This window comes from Halichoeres trimaculatus, unplaced genomic scaffold (assembly GCF_033239565.1).
Source record: "Halichoeres trimaculatus isolate MK-OKI-2021-1 unplaced genomic scaffold, fHalTri1.1 fHalTri1_scaffold_15, whole genome shotgun sequence".
Taxonomy (NCBI): domain Eukaryota; kingdom Metazoa; phylum Chordata; class Actinopteri; order Labriformes; family Labridae; genus Halichoeres; species Halichoeres trimaculatus.
This window is the reverse complement of record NW_027437193.1, coordinates 413,497-432,839: the sequence shown is the minus strand read 5'-3', so window position 1 is coordinate 432,839 and position 19,343 is coordinate 413,497. Positions and strand designations below refer to the sequence as shown.

General features: G+C 53.5%; 1 protein-coding gene across 1 annotated transcript in view; it reads left to right on the top strand.

Annotated features, from left to right (window-relative positions):
• The first annotated feature begins 1,078 nt into the window (after positions 1–1,078).
• adcy8 (adenylate cyclase 8 (brain)) overlaps positions 1,079–19,343 on the top strand; it is a 66,624-nt gene continuing 48,359 nt past the window's right edge. The window contains exon 1 of the mRNA XM_074688175.1: positions 1,079–3,058. Within this exon, the coding sequence (XP_074544276.1) occupies positions 2,141–3,058 (918 nt within the window). The 5' untranslated portion in view covers positions 1,079–2,140. The remainder of the gene's footprint in view (positions 3,059–19,343) is intronic.

The following is a 19,343-nucleotide window of genomic DNA, read 5'->3' as shown; positions in this document are numbered from 1 at the left end:
TTGACCTCACGTTTGACCTCACGTTTGACCTCAGGTTTGAGCGTGATGACCAGCTGACGCTCTGTGTAGTTTTTTCAGGAACAGTAAAATACGTCAGGAGGGAAAGACGAGAAGAGATCAGACTGAAGAAGGAGAAACTTAAACCCTTTTTCTGTCACCGGGCTCTCAGACTCTGGCTGATTGATGGCGGCGCCTGAGACGGCGTATTTTAGCTTTAAACCGTATAAAGGAAAAAGGCGGAGCCAGCTGTCCACTGTAGAGACTCTGAGAGGAACCAACCGTCATTTCTGAGTTTCTCCACCTACACCTGCACCGTGAGCGCCCGTCAGGTGACTCAGCAGATTCCACTAAATCCCAGTTTGATCCAGTTAGCTGCACATTTGATTCATTATTGTTACGATAGAAACAAAACGAAGGTTAAATTTGATGACAGAGCTCGCTGACTGGACAGGTGTGATGAGACGTGTCAGCTGACAGCGAATCCAACATTCAGGCCTTGATTTTCTTCATTTCTGTCTTTTCTCTGATCTGAGTGTTGGTGTTTTCTCACAGCAGGGGGTCTCTGGTCCCCGCAGCACAACTTTAGGTCCACAGGCTAAAAGTTAGCTGTTGGCTAACTTTTAGCCTGATACTTCCTGTTAAAACTCCCTCTGAAGGCAGCGAGGGAGCAAACTGTGCTAAAGCTGAACGCTAACGCTAACACGCTGCTCCTGCTGCTCCTGCTGCTCCTGCTGCTCCTGCCTTCTGCTGGAGAGAGTGATTAAAGAAATCCACAAACCAGATCACTGAAGGACTCAGAGCCTGAGGTCAGAGGAGACAAGGAGGCAGAGTGAGGAAGAGGGAACAAGATGCTGTATGAAGGGAGGATGAGAGGAGGCACAGAGGAGGGAGTAAAGGGAGGAAAAGGAGGATTAAGGAGGAAAGTGGGGTGAGGAGAGGAGGCTCTGTCTCTCCACACAGACGCAGAGGTGACCGTGACGTCAAACGGAGCCCAGCTGACTCGCTGCCTCGCTGCCTCGCGCTCTCTGACCAGCCTCGCGCTCTCTGCACATCCACTCCACGCGCTGCTGCTGCCCGCCCTTTAAAGACAGAGGAGGAAGAGGAGGAGGAGGAGGAGGAGGAGGCTCGAGCGGAGAGGAAGAGGCTGCTGTCATTCTCATTTTTTGGACGCGCTCCATGGAGACGAGCTGCTCTCCCTCCTCAGAGAGGAGGTGACGGAGGAGTGTGTGTCTTGGCTGCCCCCCTCCCCCCTCCCTCCTCAGCCAGGTGTTGCATTCAGGCGCGAGCTCCTCGTGTCGCTGGGTGTGCGGGTCTGATCCACGCTGCGGAGCTGCCACTCGACCTGATCCACGCTGCGGAGCTGCCACTCGACCTGATCCACGCTGCGGAGCTCCCACTCGACCTGATCCACGCTGCGGAGCTCCCACTCGACCTGATCCACGCCGCGGAGCCTCCTGAGCGACAACAAGTTGCTGGACGTGGTTTTTCCCCCCGGATCCGGATCTACCGAGGAGCGGATTCTAGCAGCTGGTTTGCTTCCTGACCTGGGGATTTGTGTGTCTGTGGATTATTTGGTGGTTCAGGATCGGGATCTTCGTTTTTCTTCTCCCTGACTCCGCCGCGGCACGCGCACACAGGAAGAATGTCGGCGTGAGGAGCCAGCTGTGCCAGCGACGCACGAGCCGCATCAGGGTTAGATTTCAGCACCGCGTCCCTGCCCGCGTCCGGAGCCTCCTCTGCTGGAGCACCGGCTCTCCGTGACGCCGCGGCGCCCTGATGGTGCGGACGCTCGGCGCACGGTGGCTCGAGCTGCTGCTTGGACTCGGCGCCCGGTGATCGTCACCGTCCAGCACGGACACGGTGCACGCGGGGATGGTGGGGGGGCTGCTCCGGGGTCAGTGAGGGACATGCTTTTCCACTGCGGCGGGATTTATGTGATGATTTTCCGGTGGAATAACGATGACCTCCAACCGCGCTTTACCCCGCGCCGTGCTCGCCGCAGCCCGAGAGAGAAGCACGCGCCCCCGGTTCGACGCGCAAGCCTGGACGTCGTCTCCCCGACATCGCTGAGCTAACTGACGAGCGGGAAGGGCAGGGAGGGGGACATTCACATTATCAGACAGACACAGCGGCAGCGGCGATGGAGCTGTCCGAGGTCCGCTGCTCCAGCGCCAGCGACGAGCTGTACACCATCAACAAGACCCCGAGCAGCAGCAACAACAGCAACAGCAGCGGCAGCGGCGGCAGCGGCGGCAGCGCGCGGCCCAAGCGGCTGCTGTGGCAGAACGCGGTGCGGCACATCACCGAGCAGCGCTTCATCCACGAGCAGGGCGGGGGCGGGGTGAAGGGCATCGGGCCGGACGAGCCCTACGACCCGAGCCCGGGCGCGCGGAAGCACTCAGCGGGGCGGACGTCGGTGGGGGACCGGCACAACAACGGAGGGACCAAAGTGTTCCCGGAGCGCGCCAGCAGCGACCTGGGCTTCCTGCAGATCGACTGCGCGCCCAGCAACTCGGACTTCTTCCTGAACTGGGGCTACACGTACCGGGGCGTCATCTTCCCCACGCTGCGCAACGCCTTCAAGTCCCGCGACCTGGAGCGGCTGTACCAGCGCTACTTCCTGGGCCAGAGGCGCAAATCCGTGGTGGTGATGAACATCCTGGACGTGGTGACCAAGATCACCCTGCTGGTGCTGCACCTGACCATGGCCTCGTCCCCCATGGACCCCATCAAGGGGACGCTGCTGGGCTTCTTCACGGGCATCGAGGTGGTGATCTGTGCCTTAGTGGCGGTGCGGAAGGACACCACGTCGCACAGCTACCTGCAGTACAGCGGCGTGGTCACCTGGGTGGCCATGGCCACGCAGATCCTGGCGGCCGGGCTGGGCTACGGGCTGCTGGGGGACGGGGTGGGCTACGTGCTGTTCACGCTGTTCGCCACCTACAGCATGCTGCCGCTGCCGCTCACCTGGGCCATCCTGGCGGGGCTCTTCACCTCCGGGCTCCACATCCTGGTCCACATGCTCATCTCCCAGAATGCACAGCTCTCCACCAACCAGGTGAGGTCACACCTGTCCCCCTCCCCCTTTAGTCCCCGTCCCTCTTATCTCCAGTCCCAGCTCCTCCACTAATCTTCCTCCTCCTCCTCCTCCTCCTCCTCTCTCTGACCTCAGGCTCCGTTTATCCCTCCATCCATCCTTTAATGCTCCCTCTCTCCTTTCCTCCTCTCCTTCCTCTCCTTGACTGACCCCTAACCCCCACTCTCCTCCTCCTCCTCCTCCTCCTCCTCCTCCTCCTCCTCCTCCTCCTCCTCCTCCACATTCCTCCACTCTTCATGGTTCAGCTTCTCTCCTTCAGAGACTTGTTGATACAGTCTGCAGAGTGATCTGTGTGTGTGTGTGTGTGTGTGTGTGTGTGTGTGTGTGTGTGTGTGTGTGTGTGTGTGTGTGTGTGAGATTGTCAGGAGCTCAGTTTATTTTTTTTTTTGTTTGAAGTTTGAAAAACGAGATGAAGCTCAGAGAGAGAGAGAGAGAGAGAGAGAGGGAGAGAGAGAGAGAGAGAGCAGAGATTTCAGCACCGGGAGCTGTCCACACACACACACACACACACACACACACACACACACACACACACACACACACAGGTCCTGAAGTGCACCACAGCTCTCGACAGGTTTAGCTCCCCCTACTGGAGGAAAACAGTTAAAAACTCAACAGCTGCAGAGTTTCTTCCTTTGCTCTTTGTCTTCGTTTCCTTTCCTCCTCTGTTTCCTTCCTTCCTCTGTCTCCTTTCCTCCTCTGTCTCCTTTCCTCCTCTGCTTCCTTACCTCCTCTGTCTCCTTTCCTCCTCTGTCTCCTTTCCTCCTCTGCTTCCTTTCCTTCTTGGCTCAGTTCGCCCTCCAGGGTCTGTGATCAGAGCTGATCAGTCACAGTTTGCTGTCAGTGAGTCACAGGCCGCTGCTTTGGATCGACCAATCAGAGTCAAGCTCCTTGTGCTTTAACAAACATTTGTTTTTTTTATGTTGGAGGTTTTTATCTTTCAGTTTTCAGTTTAAACTCTCAGTTTGCTCTGAGTCTGCTCTGCTCACGGTGCGCAGTCAGAGAGGATGGCAGGAGCAGACTGAAAGAAAGAAAGAAAGAAAGAAAGAAAGAAAGAAAGAAAGACAGACAGAAAGACAGACAGAGCGGTCCCGTGTCTCTGTCGTCTCCTGAAAACGAAGCACGCCGCTCTGAGGAGCTCTGACTCATGACTCCTCCTCACGCTTGTTGATGCAGCTTTGAGTCACGGCGTTCAGACACGCAGGAATCTCCAAAAATACCCGGGAAACGCCGAGCGCCGCAGCCTGGAACACGCTCTGAGCATGCTCAGTTGGACTCAGGCTGCCCCCTCTGAGGGCAGGGTGATCCGAGCCCCGTCCGCTGCAGACTCCCATCATGCTTCAGTGCCAGCTGTGAGGCCTGGGGATGAGCGTAGCTGCTGTGTGAGAGGGGGTTTCCCAGCATCCCTCTGTGCGGTTCAGCCGTGTCAACCTGCTGGCAGAGCCTCTGGGGGGTCAGGGGTCGAGCGTGCTGCACGCCGCGGCCCGGCTCAGCCACGTCTGACAGCGTGTTTATTCTGATCGATGGGCGCGCTGAGATCTGTCATTACAGCCTGTGAAAGCTTTTCCATTAGCTGCTCCCTCCACACGCTCCCTGCCCGCTCCTCCTGCTCCTCCTGCTCCCTCCACACGCTCCCCGCCCGCTCCTCCTGCTCCTCCCGCTCCTCCACGCTCCTCCACGCTTTGTTCGCTGTGAATCCTGGGAAAGAGGCGTCGCAGAGTCACTGTTTGTTTCAGCACGCCGTCAGCTGAACACGGCGACCTGAAGGTGACACGGCGAGGTGTTTGGAGCCAGAGGAAAGAGGACGTCAGCGTGTGGTGGTCAGAGCAGAAAGAAGGAGTTTCACACTAACATGCGTCTTCAGGAGGAGGAGGAGGAGGAGATCCAGGAGGTGCTTCACCTTCACCTTCACCTTCAGCTTCACCTTCAGCTTCAGCTTTGGCTGGATTCACAGAGAAACATCGGAGCGACGCTCTGCTGATGAAACTAACCAGAGAAACAAAAAGAAACACGCTGTTTTTTAAAGGTGTGAACACGCCCACTCCTTCCTCAGGTCACCTGTGGATGCTCTGCCAGCTGTTCTCGCTCTGGAGTCAACAAACGTGTTAAACTGATGATATTTTCAGCCGCCACGCTCATGGTACCGTAGTATCGTAAACAGCTGTTTGATGCCGCGCTGCTTAGTTACCAACACAGAGTTTGTCACGTAGAGTTTGTCACGTAGAGTTTGTCACGTAGAGTTTGTCACGTAGAGTTTGTCACGCAGAGTTTGTCACGTAGAGTTTGTCACGTAGAGTTTGTCACGTAGAGACGTTCGAGTGTCAGATCATGTTCGTCCTGAGCTCGAGGGAAACGTCTGAGGAGGAGCGCTGATCCAGGTTGATGCGTGTTCAGACGACGTGTACGTCACATGACCTCTGAGTTAGTCTGATCTGCTGTTTGAATATTTACCCCACGCTATCAGAGCCAGCCTTAGGGAAACAGATATTTTCTGCAGGGTACACACAGACATTTTTCAGGTTTTTTTCTGCTTTTATATTTTTATTTTGTCATTTTTTGATTTCATGAAACTTCATGCTGTGAATTTTACCAGGGTGTGTGTGTGTGTGTGTGTGTGTGTGTGTGTGTGTGTGTGTGTGTGTGTGTGTGTGGGGGGGGGGGTTGGTACCGAATTAAGGACTTCAAAGGTTCAGGCGTTAACATCTGACAGTATACAGCTCATATTTCCGGTCTCTGAGTCGTTGATGAGCAGGGATGAGAGAAAAAACAAAGATTTATTGTTGTATTGGGAATTTTGCTTAAAGATTTTGGATCATGATTTTTTTTTTTTTTGTTAATTTCTTTTTTTAATTTTAATCTTTTATTTGAGTCTTTATCAGCTGGGTGTAAAAACTTTGAGCTGTCAGATCCCCTGAGTAAATCTTGAGCAGTGTTTGGGAAACATGGCTCCTGATAAAGTCTGTAAACATCACCTTCATCATTCAGCATCACCTTCATCATTCAGCATCACCTTCATCATTCAGCATCACCTTCATCATTCAGCATCACCTTCATCATTCAGCATCTTCACTTGATCTGATCTGTTGAAAAAAACAAACTAAAGATCTAAAACTCAGAAATATTTGTGAGTCAGATCGAATCGACACCCACAAACCGTTAAAAAAGGAATCAGGAGAAAAGCGCGTGCTCCCAGCTGTGATTGGTTGAGCCTCTGAGCCAATCAGGAGAGTTTTCAGGTGATGTCTTTGTGCTGAGGACGTCAGTCTTCATGTCTCTGATGGAGGAGGGCTCTCTGGGGTGGAGCAGGTCTTTGTGAGTCCGGTCCTGAGCCCATGAGCTCCCTCTGCGAAGGCTCTGACCCCCCTCCCTGGGATCAGCATTAACTTGTTGAAATCTGTGGGCGGGGATTATTTTGGCGTTGCGTGTTGAGTGGCGGCGCCCTGAGTTCATCGCCTCACACGCTGGTGTGTGCAGCTGGACGGACGCAGCGCTGAGGGGGATTAGGACGGCTCATAGCGCCCCCTGGGGAGGAGGGGGGAGGGGACCCAGGGACGGCGAAATGAAGCGACTCAGGAGGAGCTAATCTGCTGGTTTAAGTAATGTTTGCTGGAGGAGAGCGTGTTAGACACAGAGCGAGGGGAGGAGCTCTCTGACCGCCGCCGGCTTCATCAGGAAAAAGTTTGGGATTTCTGAGGAACCAGCTGAGACTGAAACAGCTGGAGACGAGTTTCCTGATCTCACAGAGAGCTCGCAGGAAGCTGTCTGCATCTCTCCATCTCTGAGGGAGCCGTCACGCCGTCAGAGGGCCTCACATCCTCTGTCCCCGGACCATCGAGCCATCAGCAACCATCAGTCGCCATCAGCAACCATCAGCCGCGGCGTTTCCCTGAAATCCTGCGGTCACCTCCCTCCTCCCCCCTCCCTGAGTGATGAGCTCGTATTGACCCGTTTTGTTTCCCGCTCTTTGTGAAATGACTCCACACAGACGTGACTCTGCTGCGCCGGTCGCTGTATTGATGGCGGCTCTTTGTGCAGGAGTCGTTAAGCCGTTTAATTCTCCGTTAGACGAACAGAGGCGTCGGTTTATAACAGAGCAGGCTGTGAGGGGGAGTGCGTTGGTGTTTGGGGGCGTTCTCCTCGAGCTAAGAGCTTTATAAACCTGTCAATATCACTGTATCGCTCACACACACACACACACACACACACACACACACACACACACACAGCAGGAGCTTCACGCCTGCCGATTAGCCGCTCTGTAGCTCGCTGCTGCTTCCTCTTTCAAGGTCAGACTGAGCTCACCTGAAGCGGCGTCTGCAGGAGGAGATAACGGCGAGGAAGGCGGCGTGTGTGTTTAATAAAGACGCCGTTCACACGTTCCCCGACCTGCCCCCAGCACGCTCAGACAGAGCGGCGTTTGGTGCATTTTAACACGTGAACTCTTTGTTTCCCATGGTGCTTTTCTCTGGAGCAGATGTCTGCTTCCTGTGAGCGTTTGTGTCTCATTTTGAGCGTCATGAAAAAAAACTGACGTGGATTCAGTCGTTTGATCTCAGCTCTGTAATCGTGGAGCTTTCTTCGTTTACATCATCAATCAAACTGTTTGCAGTTTCCTCTCTGGAGCGCCCCCTGCAGACGATGGCGTGTTTCCTCTCTGGAGCGCCCCCTGCAGACTATGGCGTGTTTCCTCTCTGGAGCGCCCCCTGCAGACTATGGCATGTTTCCTCTCTGGAGCGCCCCCTGCAGGCCGTGGCGTGTTTCCTCTCTGGAGCGCCCCCTGCAGACCCGTGGCGTGTTTCCTCTCTGGAGCGCCCCCTGCAGACCCGTGGCGTGTTTCCTCTCTGGAGCGCCCCCTGCAGACCGTGGCGTGTTTCCTCTCTGGAGCGCTCCCTGCAGACTATGGCGTGTTTCCTCTCTGGAGCGCTCCCTGCAGACTATGGCGTGTTTCCTCTCTGGAGCGCCCTCTGCAGGCCGTGGCGTGTTTCCTCTCTGGAGCGCCCCCTGCAGACCGTGGCGTGTTTCCTACAGCGCCCCCTGTAGGCCGTGGCGTGTTTCCTCTCTGGAGCGCCCCCTGCAGACTATGGCGTGTTTTCTCTCTGGAGCGCCCCCTGCAGGCCGTGGCGTGTCTCTGGAGCGCCCCCTGCAGGCCGTGGCGTGTCTCTGGAGCGCCCCCTGCAGACCGTGGCGTGTTTCCTCTCTGGAGCGCCCCCTGCAGGCCGTGGTCACTTGTTGCGAGGCAGAACGCCGGCCTCAGACGCCCTGATCGAGCAGGTGGATCCTGACACACTTAGTGGTTTCTGTGACCTTTAGAGTCTGGCTGTCACTCAGACGACAGCTGCGCTCACCTCCTCCTCCTCTCCTTGTCCTCTCCTCCTCTCCTCCTCCTCCTCCTCTCCTTGTCCTCTCCTCCTCTCCTCCTCCTCCTCTCCTCCTCCTCGTCCTATCCTTCTCCTCCTCCTCCTCCTCTCCTCCTCCTCGTCCTCTCCTCCTCTCCTCCTCTCCTCCTCTCCTCCTCTCCTCCTCCTCAGACAGCTCCTCCGTGGGCAGAGAGCGTCTCCTCTCTGAGTGGGAGGAGGAAACTGGTCTAGGAGGTGAAGTGGGACAAATCACTGACTCCTTCCTTCATTTCTGCCCCCTTCACCTCCTCACCTCGCGCTCTCCCTCCTCCTCCTCCTCCTCCTCCTCCTCATCTCGCCGGTGTCATGCAATTGATCTCAGACAATCTTGCAGTTACCCGACACTGCACTCAGCCGCTCTTAATATTTAATGAAAGATCAGGCCATCAGCCGCCGCAGCTTTTCAGGCTTTTAATGGCGCAGTTTTCCAGGGACGTTTTCACGCCGTGACCTCACAGACATCTCCACAGATTGCTCCAGACGTTAAAGCTTTTACCGTCCTCTGTGCTCGCTCTGCTCTCCTGAAAGACTCTGAACCAGAGCAGGAAACACACATTTCTGTCCCTTTTTTTCCACACACACACACACACACACACACGCACACACACACACACACACACACACACACACACACACACACACACACACACACACAACACACACACACACACACACAACACACACACACACACACACACACACACACACACACACACACACACACACACACACACACACACACACACATACAAACACACACACACACAAACACACAAACACTCAAACACCAGGCGGGGTGCTTTCAAACCCAGGGCTGAGTGATGGGGGACGGGCCTTAAATCAGAAACAATGATTAGATATAAAACAGAAACATTACGACAGAAGACTGGAATAAAAAACACTTCATGGTACCCAGCTTTAAAGTACCCAGCTTTAAAGTACCCAACCTTAAAGTACCCAGCTTTAAAGTACCCAGCTTTAAAGTTCCTAGCTTTAAAGTACCCAACATTAAAATACCCAGCTTTAAAGTACCCAGCTTTAAAGTACCCAGCCGTAGAGTAGATATAAACAGCCTGTCTTTTGAGGGCGTATTCAAACTTGTTACAGAGAAATGAAAACTAAATGATACGTGGAAACAGAAGCACACCTTAAAACAAAGACGACAGGGAACCATGAAACAGACCAAAGGGAACATCAACAATTAACTGAAGGAACCAAAGGGACTGTTTAACACTTATTGCCAAAAAAAAAAAATATTTGATTATTCCAAATTCATGCTGTGGATGGTCCTGGACTCTGTGGTTTGGGGGAACGTTGTTCTCTGTGGGTTCCTCTGGTCAGGACTGAGCAGTGTGTCTGTGTGCCCCGTCAGAGACCTGCTTACAGCCAGCAGGAGTAAAGACCTCCATCTAGTTCAGGCTCAGCGCCGTCGTAAACTGCTCCCAGAGGACTTTGGCCCCAGACGCCGTTTGTCTGCGTTTATTCCTGCAGCTTCGTCATCAGAGGCCAAATGAAGGTCTCTGAGTGTCTGAGAGAGTCACAGCCACGAGTCTGAGCACCCAGACCCTAACACAGACAGACTGCTGGATCCTGTCCTGGTCTCTGGGCCCTGGGCTCCAGACTCTGAGACCTCTCTGAGGAGTTAGGAGCCAGGAGAGCCCTGACCTGCTGAACCACACCTTATCAGGTTTTACAGCACAGTCACTCCTCCGTCCTCCTCCATCCTCCTCTATCCTCCTCCCTCCTCCTCCATCCTCCTCCATCCTCCTCCATCCTCCTCCAGGGAGGTGGGAACTCTCTCTCCTCCTCTGTGGTTTTATCCAGGCGTCTGGTCTCTGAGGCCAGTCTCCTGAAAAGTGTTGGTTGTGATCCAGCGTGTTCAGCAGCGCTGTCTGACCTCCAGTTACCTGCAAGTCATCCACTTCTTTCTGCCAAACGCTGACTCAACACGCCCGTCCTCCTCCTCCTCCTCCTCCTCCACCTCCTCCTCCTCCTCCTCCTCCATTACACTCCAGCAGCCCGACATTTGTCTCAATGAAAGCTCCTCTGTGTGGCGCTGGCTGAACTGCTGACTGAACGTATCACAGGTGATTGTGTGGCGGCGAGTAGATCTCAGACGCAGGATGAACTGAGCTGAACTCTGGGACGTAAACTCAGCAGACTCACTGAAGTTTTTGGAGACCCAGCGACATCCAGCAGGCGGAGGGAAATGTGCTTCGTCAGGGAGAGTGACGCATTTCTGCTGCACCAGCCAAAGACTAAAGACTGTGACCTGGAGCCAACGAGGTGCTCAGGGGGCGGAGCCAGTGATGGAAATCTGTGTACGTGACACACTGATCTCATCTTTCTCTGTTTGTTGATGAGAGCAAAGAGACGCAGCGACGCTCCACGTGCTGACCTGTTGTTCAGGAGGATGCAGTCCCCCTCCTCTTGTTGTTCTCCTCCTCCTCTGCTCCCAGGAGGCTGCCTGTTGTTGCTGTGATGATGGAGGGGGGTCAGGGGGGTTAAAGGTCAGACGGCTCCTCTGGGCGCTCAGAGGTGGAGTCTCCTCAAACAGAGTGATGAGCTCAGGCGGTGAGGAGCTGACACCTGATGGAGACACATGTTGAGCGTCTCAGCGTCTGCAGGGAGCTATCAGTCTCCGTTCAGTGAGGACACAGCTTCTTCCTGTGAGGCTCCAGCTCCTCCACTCACAGGTTGACCTGCTGATGGAGCCTCTCATTGGTCAGGTCTGTCCTCCTGGTGTGTGTGTGAGCCTCAGAGGAGTGTGTGGGATGGATCAGGTGGTGCTGAGCTCTGTGAGGGTGACGGAGGTCAAACCTTTGGGTCTGCATGATGAGAGAGCATCTCTACAGGGAGCGTGAAGCTGGAGCAAACAGTGTTTCCCTCGACACCTGAGGGGCCGTCACGAGATCGCCCTCTGTGATCAGTCATTAGACGGTCTCTGGTCTGAAGACGGCGTTTGACGCGTGCTCTGCAGGTGATCCGTCCGTCCTGGTCGTGCATCCATTAAAGTTTGACATTTCCTGTTAGATGTGAAGCTTCCTGTGTTATTGGAGGTATGTGCAGCTGGCTGAGGTGAGACAGTGAAGCTGCACACTTTGGATCAGGAGACAGACTGAAAACACGAGTGTAGATATTAGACTCTAACTCGTCTACCTCGTGTTTTTCCTCCGTTCAGTTAAATGTTTATTTCAGCACAAACTGGATCACAGCGTCAGCTGAGCTGAATAATCCCAAACTGGAGGTGAAGGAATCAATCCAGTGTGACACAGAAATACATCACAAACCTAAAGCGAATATTTTTGGTGGATTTTTTAGAGTAAATAAACATCTCAGTTTGTAAAGATCTGAAAAGTTTCTGGCTATCTGTCGATGGATCAGGGTCGTTACCACAGACTGTGCTGTACAGCTCCAGTGAGGCATGATGGGAAAGAAGGGTCTGAACAGCAGAGACGGCAGAAACCTGCGTCCCATCGTCTCCTCAGAGCTTTTTGGACGCTGCCTCTCTCCGTAGATATTAACGTCTTGGACACAGCGCTGCCGTCTCTCCTCTGTTGGTCGCACTGAACGCCTCGAGAACAGGTCACAGTGTGTGTGTGTGTGTGTGTGTGTGTGTGTGTGTGTGTGTGTGTGTGTGTGTGTGTGTGTGTGTGTGTGTGTGTGTGTGTGTGTTTCCATGTTCAGGTCTGATATTTCCAGTTAACCCTTCACACCTCCCTAACATCACTCACTACGTACCTCATTTTCAGCCTCTAAATATTTGCTTTGCGATCCACAACATGTGCTTCTATAAACAGGATGTAGGTCCCACTCTGACTGGTCCTACCAGAAACCAGAGCCTACAAAGGTTCCTGTTTCTGTGTGTAACAGACAGGAAGTGACACGGGGGGACGCTGAGCTGCAGTCTGGATCAGAGCTGTATCATGTAAATATGCAACAATCAGTGTGATGGAGATCAGCCATGGAGTTGCTAATGCTAAGCTAGCAGAATACCCTTTCTTGGTGTGGTTTGGCCTTTTGAACTGTTTGTCCTGTGAGAGTTCCCGTAGGATGCTGTAAAGCAGGTGTTACTGCTGTAAAGTTTCTGGGATGAAGCAGAGAGTGGCTGTTTCCACAGCACCGTACCAAACCTGCACGCTCAGAGCGCTCAGTTACACTGACGCATTAACACTGGATTATTGGATGAGAAGATCGCCTAAAGTGCCAAGACCAGACCTGATCCAGTTCTTCAGATCAGGACTGAGACCCCCCTCTCACAGGACCACCTGCTGGAGCGTCTCTGACTCCAGTGGAGACTCATCTGTGGAGGGAGTGAAACCTTCATCAGCGACTCCAGCGGTCACTCACAACCCCGACAGCAGGGATCTGAGAGGTGAAGACACATGGATGGTCCAGGACCAGGAGACTCCAAAGTGGGCGGAGCCATGGCGCTGGTTTAAAGATAAGGGTTATCAAAGCTGCACAGAAATACCAAGTCCCAGAGGGGACGGTCTGAAGACCAAGCCTCCAGCTCGCTGTGTGAGCACTGTGATATGCATCATCATCATCATCATCATCTTCATCTTCATCATCCTCATCATCTTCATCATCTTCATCATCTTCATCATCCTCATCATCATCTTCATCATCCTCATCATCATCCTCATGGCCGTGCTCAGCGTGTGGGAGCATACTGAGAGGGGTTTAGGGCTTAACGTGAGGATGATTGTGGGCTCACTCCTCTCATGGAGGATGGTTTCAGGATTACCCCCCGACTGTAATCTATTCATAGCAGCAGGCAGCAGCAGGCAGCAGCAGGCCGCAGCACTCAGCGCTCTCCTCTGGGGTCAGCGTTTAATGAGATTACTTTAGGATTACTGTTATCTGCTTGAAATGTGGAAAATCAGCAGGTACCAAAAAAATAAAAAAAACCCAAAGAGGCGGAGGCGATGGCGGCTGAGTGCATCCATCATGGAGGACGAGCAGCTTCACCACAAACTGTCCCAAAGTCAGATCTTCACCACATTCACCTGGAGTCATCCTGGCCTCTGATTGGTCGGTGCTGTGTCAGTGTGGGCGTCTTGTTGACAGAGTGTGGTCACAGTGAAGTGCTCCAGTCGTCTGTCTCCGTCCTGTTGTTTCAGACTGATCCAAACACCACACACTACATTAGCAACACTTTGTCTCCAGGCGTCTTCGATGACCTCAGACTGCTGGAGTAAACCTTCTCCCTGAGCAGCTCTGAACATGACGGACAGATCAGAGCGGCGGTGGAGTGAGCAGTCCTGTTCCCGCCGCAGCCCGAGCTGAGCGCGGCGCCCTGGCGCTGTCAGGGTGACGGCTCCCTGAGGGCAGGTCGCAGCTTGAGCTCCTGAGGGAGAGCAGAGACGGTCTGTGATACTGTAGCCGCTGAAGACCCGTCGTCCCGTGAGACGGTGACACAGACGGCACATGACGAGCAGAGACAGGCCTGGGGAGCGCGCTCAGAACAGACGGCTTGTTTTACAGAGAGACAGAAACAGGAAGAGCTCTGACACCTGACAGAGCTTTAGCTTCTTTAGCATCTTTAGCATCTTTAGCTTCTTTAGCACAATGTGTTTTTCTTTTATTGGCCCTCGATTTGTTGATGTCATGGTCTACAGCGTCACCTCAGAGCTCTGTCTGCTCGTCTGTGCGTCCTATACAAAAAAGGAGGACCCTGGCTCCTGATTGGACGACTCCGTCCCTGTCTCTTTAAAATGTTTATCCAGCTCTGCTCACTAAAAATACTCCATCATCCCACACACGCGCAGAGAGCCAGAGGGCGCGTGCAGCACAGCCGGCGCTGCGTCTCTGCAGAAACATATTGGTGAACATCTCAGCTTTCTCGGCTGCTCGTCAGGAAGCAGTTTGTGTAACACTCACATCCTCAGCAGACGCTCGTCAGCTCGTCAGCTCGTCAGCTCGTCAGCTCGTCAGCTCGTCAGCTCGTCAGCTCCACTCAGGGCCAATTAACACGTTGGGCTCAGGAAACAGCCGGCTGGGAGAGCCAAGGTGCCAAGAAGAGCTGCTTTCAGACTGACACTCACAAGTGTTTGTGATCTGACTTTCAAATCAGACCCTCACGCCACTGCCACCGCCATCGTCCGACAGGATGTGAGGTGTTTCCACAACCAATAAATCAGTGCAGAGACGGCTCAGGACCCAAACACAGCGTCATCATTCTCCTGTTTTCCTCATCATCAGCGTGGCGTGGAGCAGGGGCGGAGCCAGCTGGCTGGAGGCGGAGTTTCTGATGAGTGAGGGGAGCAAACAGAAAAAGTAAAAACGCGTCGCTCCTCAGTTTCCTCCCAGCTGCAGGCGCTGGACGAGCATTCAGATGTTTTAACAAACAACTTTAAGTTTCAGTCACTAACTTCCTGTTGTGACAGAAGCTGAACCCAAACCTCAGACGTCCACAGAGACACATGAGATCCTGAGAAACTGCTTCATTAAGTGTTTATAACGATTCAGTGGGATGACGTCTGAAGAAAGGAAACAAAATAAAGATTAAAACTAAAATGACTGAAAAGGTTAAACAGGCTTCCTCATGGCGTCGTGGTCGACCCTGTGATGTCACATTCAGACTCTTAGTTTCACTACGGTGTGCCAAAAGGGACAAAAATGCATGTCATTTGGATCAGCGTCAGTGGAGGTGAACTCTGTTCTGGAGCCTGCCCCAGTGGCCACTGGAGGAACTGCAGTTTTTGGTGCCTCGGCTCCACTCCTCATGTCGGACGTTTGGTCTGAGCTGGGATTTCCCAGATACTGAGTGAGACTCTGGTGGATGGTCTCAGGCCTGGTTATGACAGCGGTCTATAGAGGATCAGGTTTCTCCACAGGCTGAGGTCTGGACCTGGTCTGAGCAGGGAACTGTTTGTGCTGAGGGGACGAAGCATGAGTTTGTTTTTCTGCAGAGCCTGTCTGCAAACATCGTGATACTGTTCTGAGTTATGAATTATTAATGTGTGTGTGTGTGTGTGTGTGTGTGTGTGTGTGTGTGTGTGTGTGTGTGTGTGTGTGTGTGTGTGTGTGTGTGTGTGTGTCATGTTGGATCTTGAATTGTGATCTCTGACGGCCCGTGGCCTGGCTCCGTGCTGCTGTGGGCAGACAGCAGAGCGTGTGAAGCACAGTTAATCATTGGCCGTCCTCCTCTGTAGCTGGGAGCAGCAGGATAAATCCCACACTTGGCAGAGGAGGAGCTGTGAGGGGGGGGTGAGCTCCTCGCCGTTAGCCAGCTGCTCCTCTAACATGTTTGCACACAGCTGTCAGCACACACTGAGAGCAGGTCGTGGTGCTGTGGCACTGCGAGCGTGGAGACGCTGGTTGATCTGGAGCTGATCTGGAGCTGGTCTGGAGCTGATCTGGAGCTGGTCTGGAGCTGGTCTGGAGCTGGTCTGGAGCTGATCTGGAGCTGGTGTGGAGCCGGTGGTGATGCTGAGTGATCGTCACGTTGACGTGATGAGCTCCTCCTGCTCCTCCTCCCTCCTAACCAACGGTCTCTGAGTCTGATGGTGTGAATGTGTCTCTGTCAGCTCCCGGTGCTCCAGTGTAAAGAGTGACCCTGTAAACTGGAGACCTTCAGATGAACGTGTCAGAGGAGATCCAGGTTACAGCTCCTTCTGAAGCTCAAACACAGCTCCTCCTCTGCGTCTTCACGCTGTAGACGGGGATCACTCAGTCTGCTGTCTCTGCTCCGAGCTGTTTGGGACTTAGAGAAACAGCTTCGTCTCCTTTAAAGCTCTGGTCTACGATCTAAAACCCAGTTTGTCTGATGAGACACGTTTGAAAAACGCAGCCTCACTCACCCCTCCCCTCCGTGTTACAAGATCCCGCCCCCCTAGCTCGTATCGCCCTCTTCGCCTCCTAACAACACGCCCCCTCCCACAGAGCAAGAAGCAGAAAATGCCAGCTGATCAGAGCAGAGCCGACTGTGGGCGGGGCTTTACCTTTCTCTGTGTGTCTTCACCAGCTCAGTTTACAATGCTAAAGATGTGTGGCTAACTTATGCTAACATCTATTGACAAAGCCGACCCATTCAAACCAGCAGCGTTCAGTCATTAGCCAGTACAGGCTCAGACTAACCAGAGTTATTCAGCTGACATCTCCCACTGTGGGAAACAAAGTCATTACCTGTTCAACAGGTGAACAGCTGTCTCTGCGTCAGTCTTCAGTCCCAAATCCCTCTGCAGCTTCTTCCACCGCTCGTACATTTCTCCAATATTCAGTCTCTGTTGGCACCTGTATCGCTCATAATTCTTCCTTGCTTCAGCCTTTTCCTTAAAACTTTTTCCTTCCCTTCCCTGTGGAGGGTAACAGTAACAGCTTCCTGGTTTGGGTCTTCTCTGGCTCCATGACGCTTCGGTAGCTGAGCAGCTAGCTGACGTGAGGGGGGTAGTGGGGAAGGACGAGGTGGGACCATGGGCATCATGAAGTGAAGGAGATGGATTGGATGGACTCACGTGCACAGTTTGGATTGGTCAACTGGTATGCAGTCTTGCAGTGGATACACTGAATGGATTTTTTTTGTTGTTTTTGGTCTTTATATTGTTTAGATTGGACCATAACAGCGCTATAAACACTGTTATTAATATGTACAAAGCTTCCATATCGTACACCATCGCTTTAAGAGTCAACAAATCCACCTGCAGTGAAATAAAGCTCCATCAGAACCAGCACAGGCTGAGGATCCTCCATGCTAACAGGCTGACATGCTAACATGCTAGCTGCAGAGCGCAGCCTGTCTGTCTCCTTCTATGGGCTGCTCTTTGCTAAATGGCCTCTGTTGTCGTCTTACTGCCCTCTACTGGCCAGGTGGTGCTGTGGTGGAGGGTGGAGCAGAGACACAATGGTTGTGTGTGTGTGTGTGTGTGTGTGTGTGTGTGTGTGTGTGTGTGTGTGTGTGTGTGTGTGTGTGTGTGTGTGTGTGTGTGTGTGTGTGTGTGTGTGTGTGTGTGTGAAACCATGTTTGATTGTTGTTGGTTAACCTGGGTAATGGGTGTCTGGTCTGGTTTGGTCTTGCCTGGTCTTGCCTGGTCTGGTCTGATCTGGTCTGGTCTGGTCTGCTCTGGTCTGCTCTGGTCTGGTCTGCTCTGGTCTGGTCTGGTCTGGTCTGGTCTGGTCTGGTCTGCTCTGATCTGGTCTGGTCTGGTCTGGTCTGGTCTGGTCTGGTCTGGTCTGGGATGGGATGGTCTGGTCTGATCTGGTCTGGTCTGATCTGGTCTGGTCTGGTCTGGTCTGGTCTGGTCTGGTCTGGGATGGGATGGTCTGGTCTGGGATGGGATGGTCTGGGATGGGATGGTCTGATCTGGTCTGGTCTGGTCTGGTCTGGTCTGGTCTTGTCTGGTCTGGGATTGGATGGTCTTGTCTGGTCTGGTCTGGTCCGGTCTGGTCTGGTCTGGTCTGGTCTTGTCCGGTCTGGTCTGGTCTGGTCTGGTCTTGTCTGGTCTGGTCTGGTCTTGTCTGGTCTGGCCTGGTCTGATCTGGTCTGGTCTGGTCTGGTCTGGTCTGGTCTGGTCTGGTCTGGACCCAGGTCTCCTCTCTGCAGCTGCTGTCCCTGAGTCAAACTGGAAACATGAAGCTAATTGTTGCGCTCATTAACCCGTGCTCGTTAAGCGGCGTGTAGCTGTTTGTGTGCGGTGCGTCTCCCTGACCCGCTGCTCTTAATGAGCGCTCGTTAAAAACATACACATCACTGGCATTTCCCGCTAATGAGAGCGCCGCCGCTCTCCAGGCTCCTGCCCTTTACGCCCAAACCGCCGCTGCTCTTTCCAAAACAACATGGCTGCTGCCGCCGCCGCTGTCGTAGCCGCCCCAGCCGCCCCAGCTGCCCCAGATTATGGTGTTTTAACTCTGGGTCTCAGGGGAGGAGCAGAGGCCTTCAGGGGGCGCCGGAGAAATTGAATCAGTGCTGATGGCGTCCTGGGAGAGGTTCACAATAACACGCCGTAATGTAGCGAGAGTGAGGAGCCTCAGGGGAGAGGCCTGGAGAAACATGGCTCTGTGTGTGTGTGTGTGTGTGTGTGTGTGTGTGTGTGTGTGTGTGTGTGTGTGTGTGAGAGAGGTTCAGTTTTTCTTCTTCTTTGTTGTGTTTTAGGTTTTCAGCAGCTCCACCTTAAACGGCGCTCTGTGATGTTTTGTTTTTTTACCGTGACCTCGTTCCTCTTCCTGTCTGATCACAGGGCGTAGAAAACATGGATGTCGTTTCTGTGACATCACCGTTAGTTTCTGCTGTGGAGTTTTGACTGAACCCAGCGATGAGACGATCTAACCAGAGAGACGGACCTTTAGCCTCTGCGCTAACAGCTACATGGTGTCAGTCAAGCTAGCCACGCCCTTATATGGACAGACAGTTCTGGGAAATATGGAAAAATAAAAACTGACCCCAGAGTGTGAAGTGAGACCAGCTGAAACCAGCTGAAACCAGCTGAGACCAGCTGAAACCAGCTGAAACCAGCTGAGACCAGCTGAGACCAGCTGAAACCAGCTGAAACCAGCTGAAACCAGCTGAGACCAGCTGATCTGACCCAGCTGTTCATCTCTACTGTAAAGATCAGCTCAGGACGTGATGTGGGAGGTCTGGGGTCTGCTGAACCAGACCAGACCAGACCAGTCCTGAGTCCCCTGCTGGGCTGCACCTAGGTGGCGCTCCTCCATCCTCTGAGAGACAGCATCACAGCATGATGAGACCAGCATGAGAGACAGATGAGTCCCAGAGCTGCAGAGTCGGACCGCGTGTCCTCAGAGTCCCCGGTGTTTGAGACGTACGACTAAACTGGTCCACATCCTGTCCCCCTGTCAAGGACAGCAGGTCTTTGGCTCCCTGGGATCAGATGTTCTCTCTGCCTGTA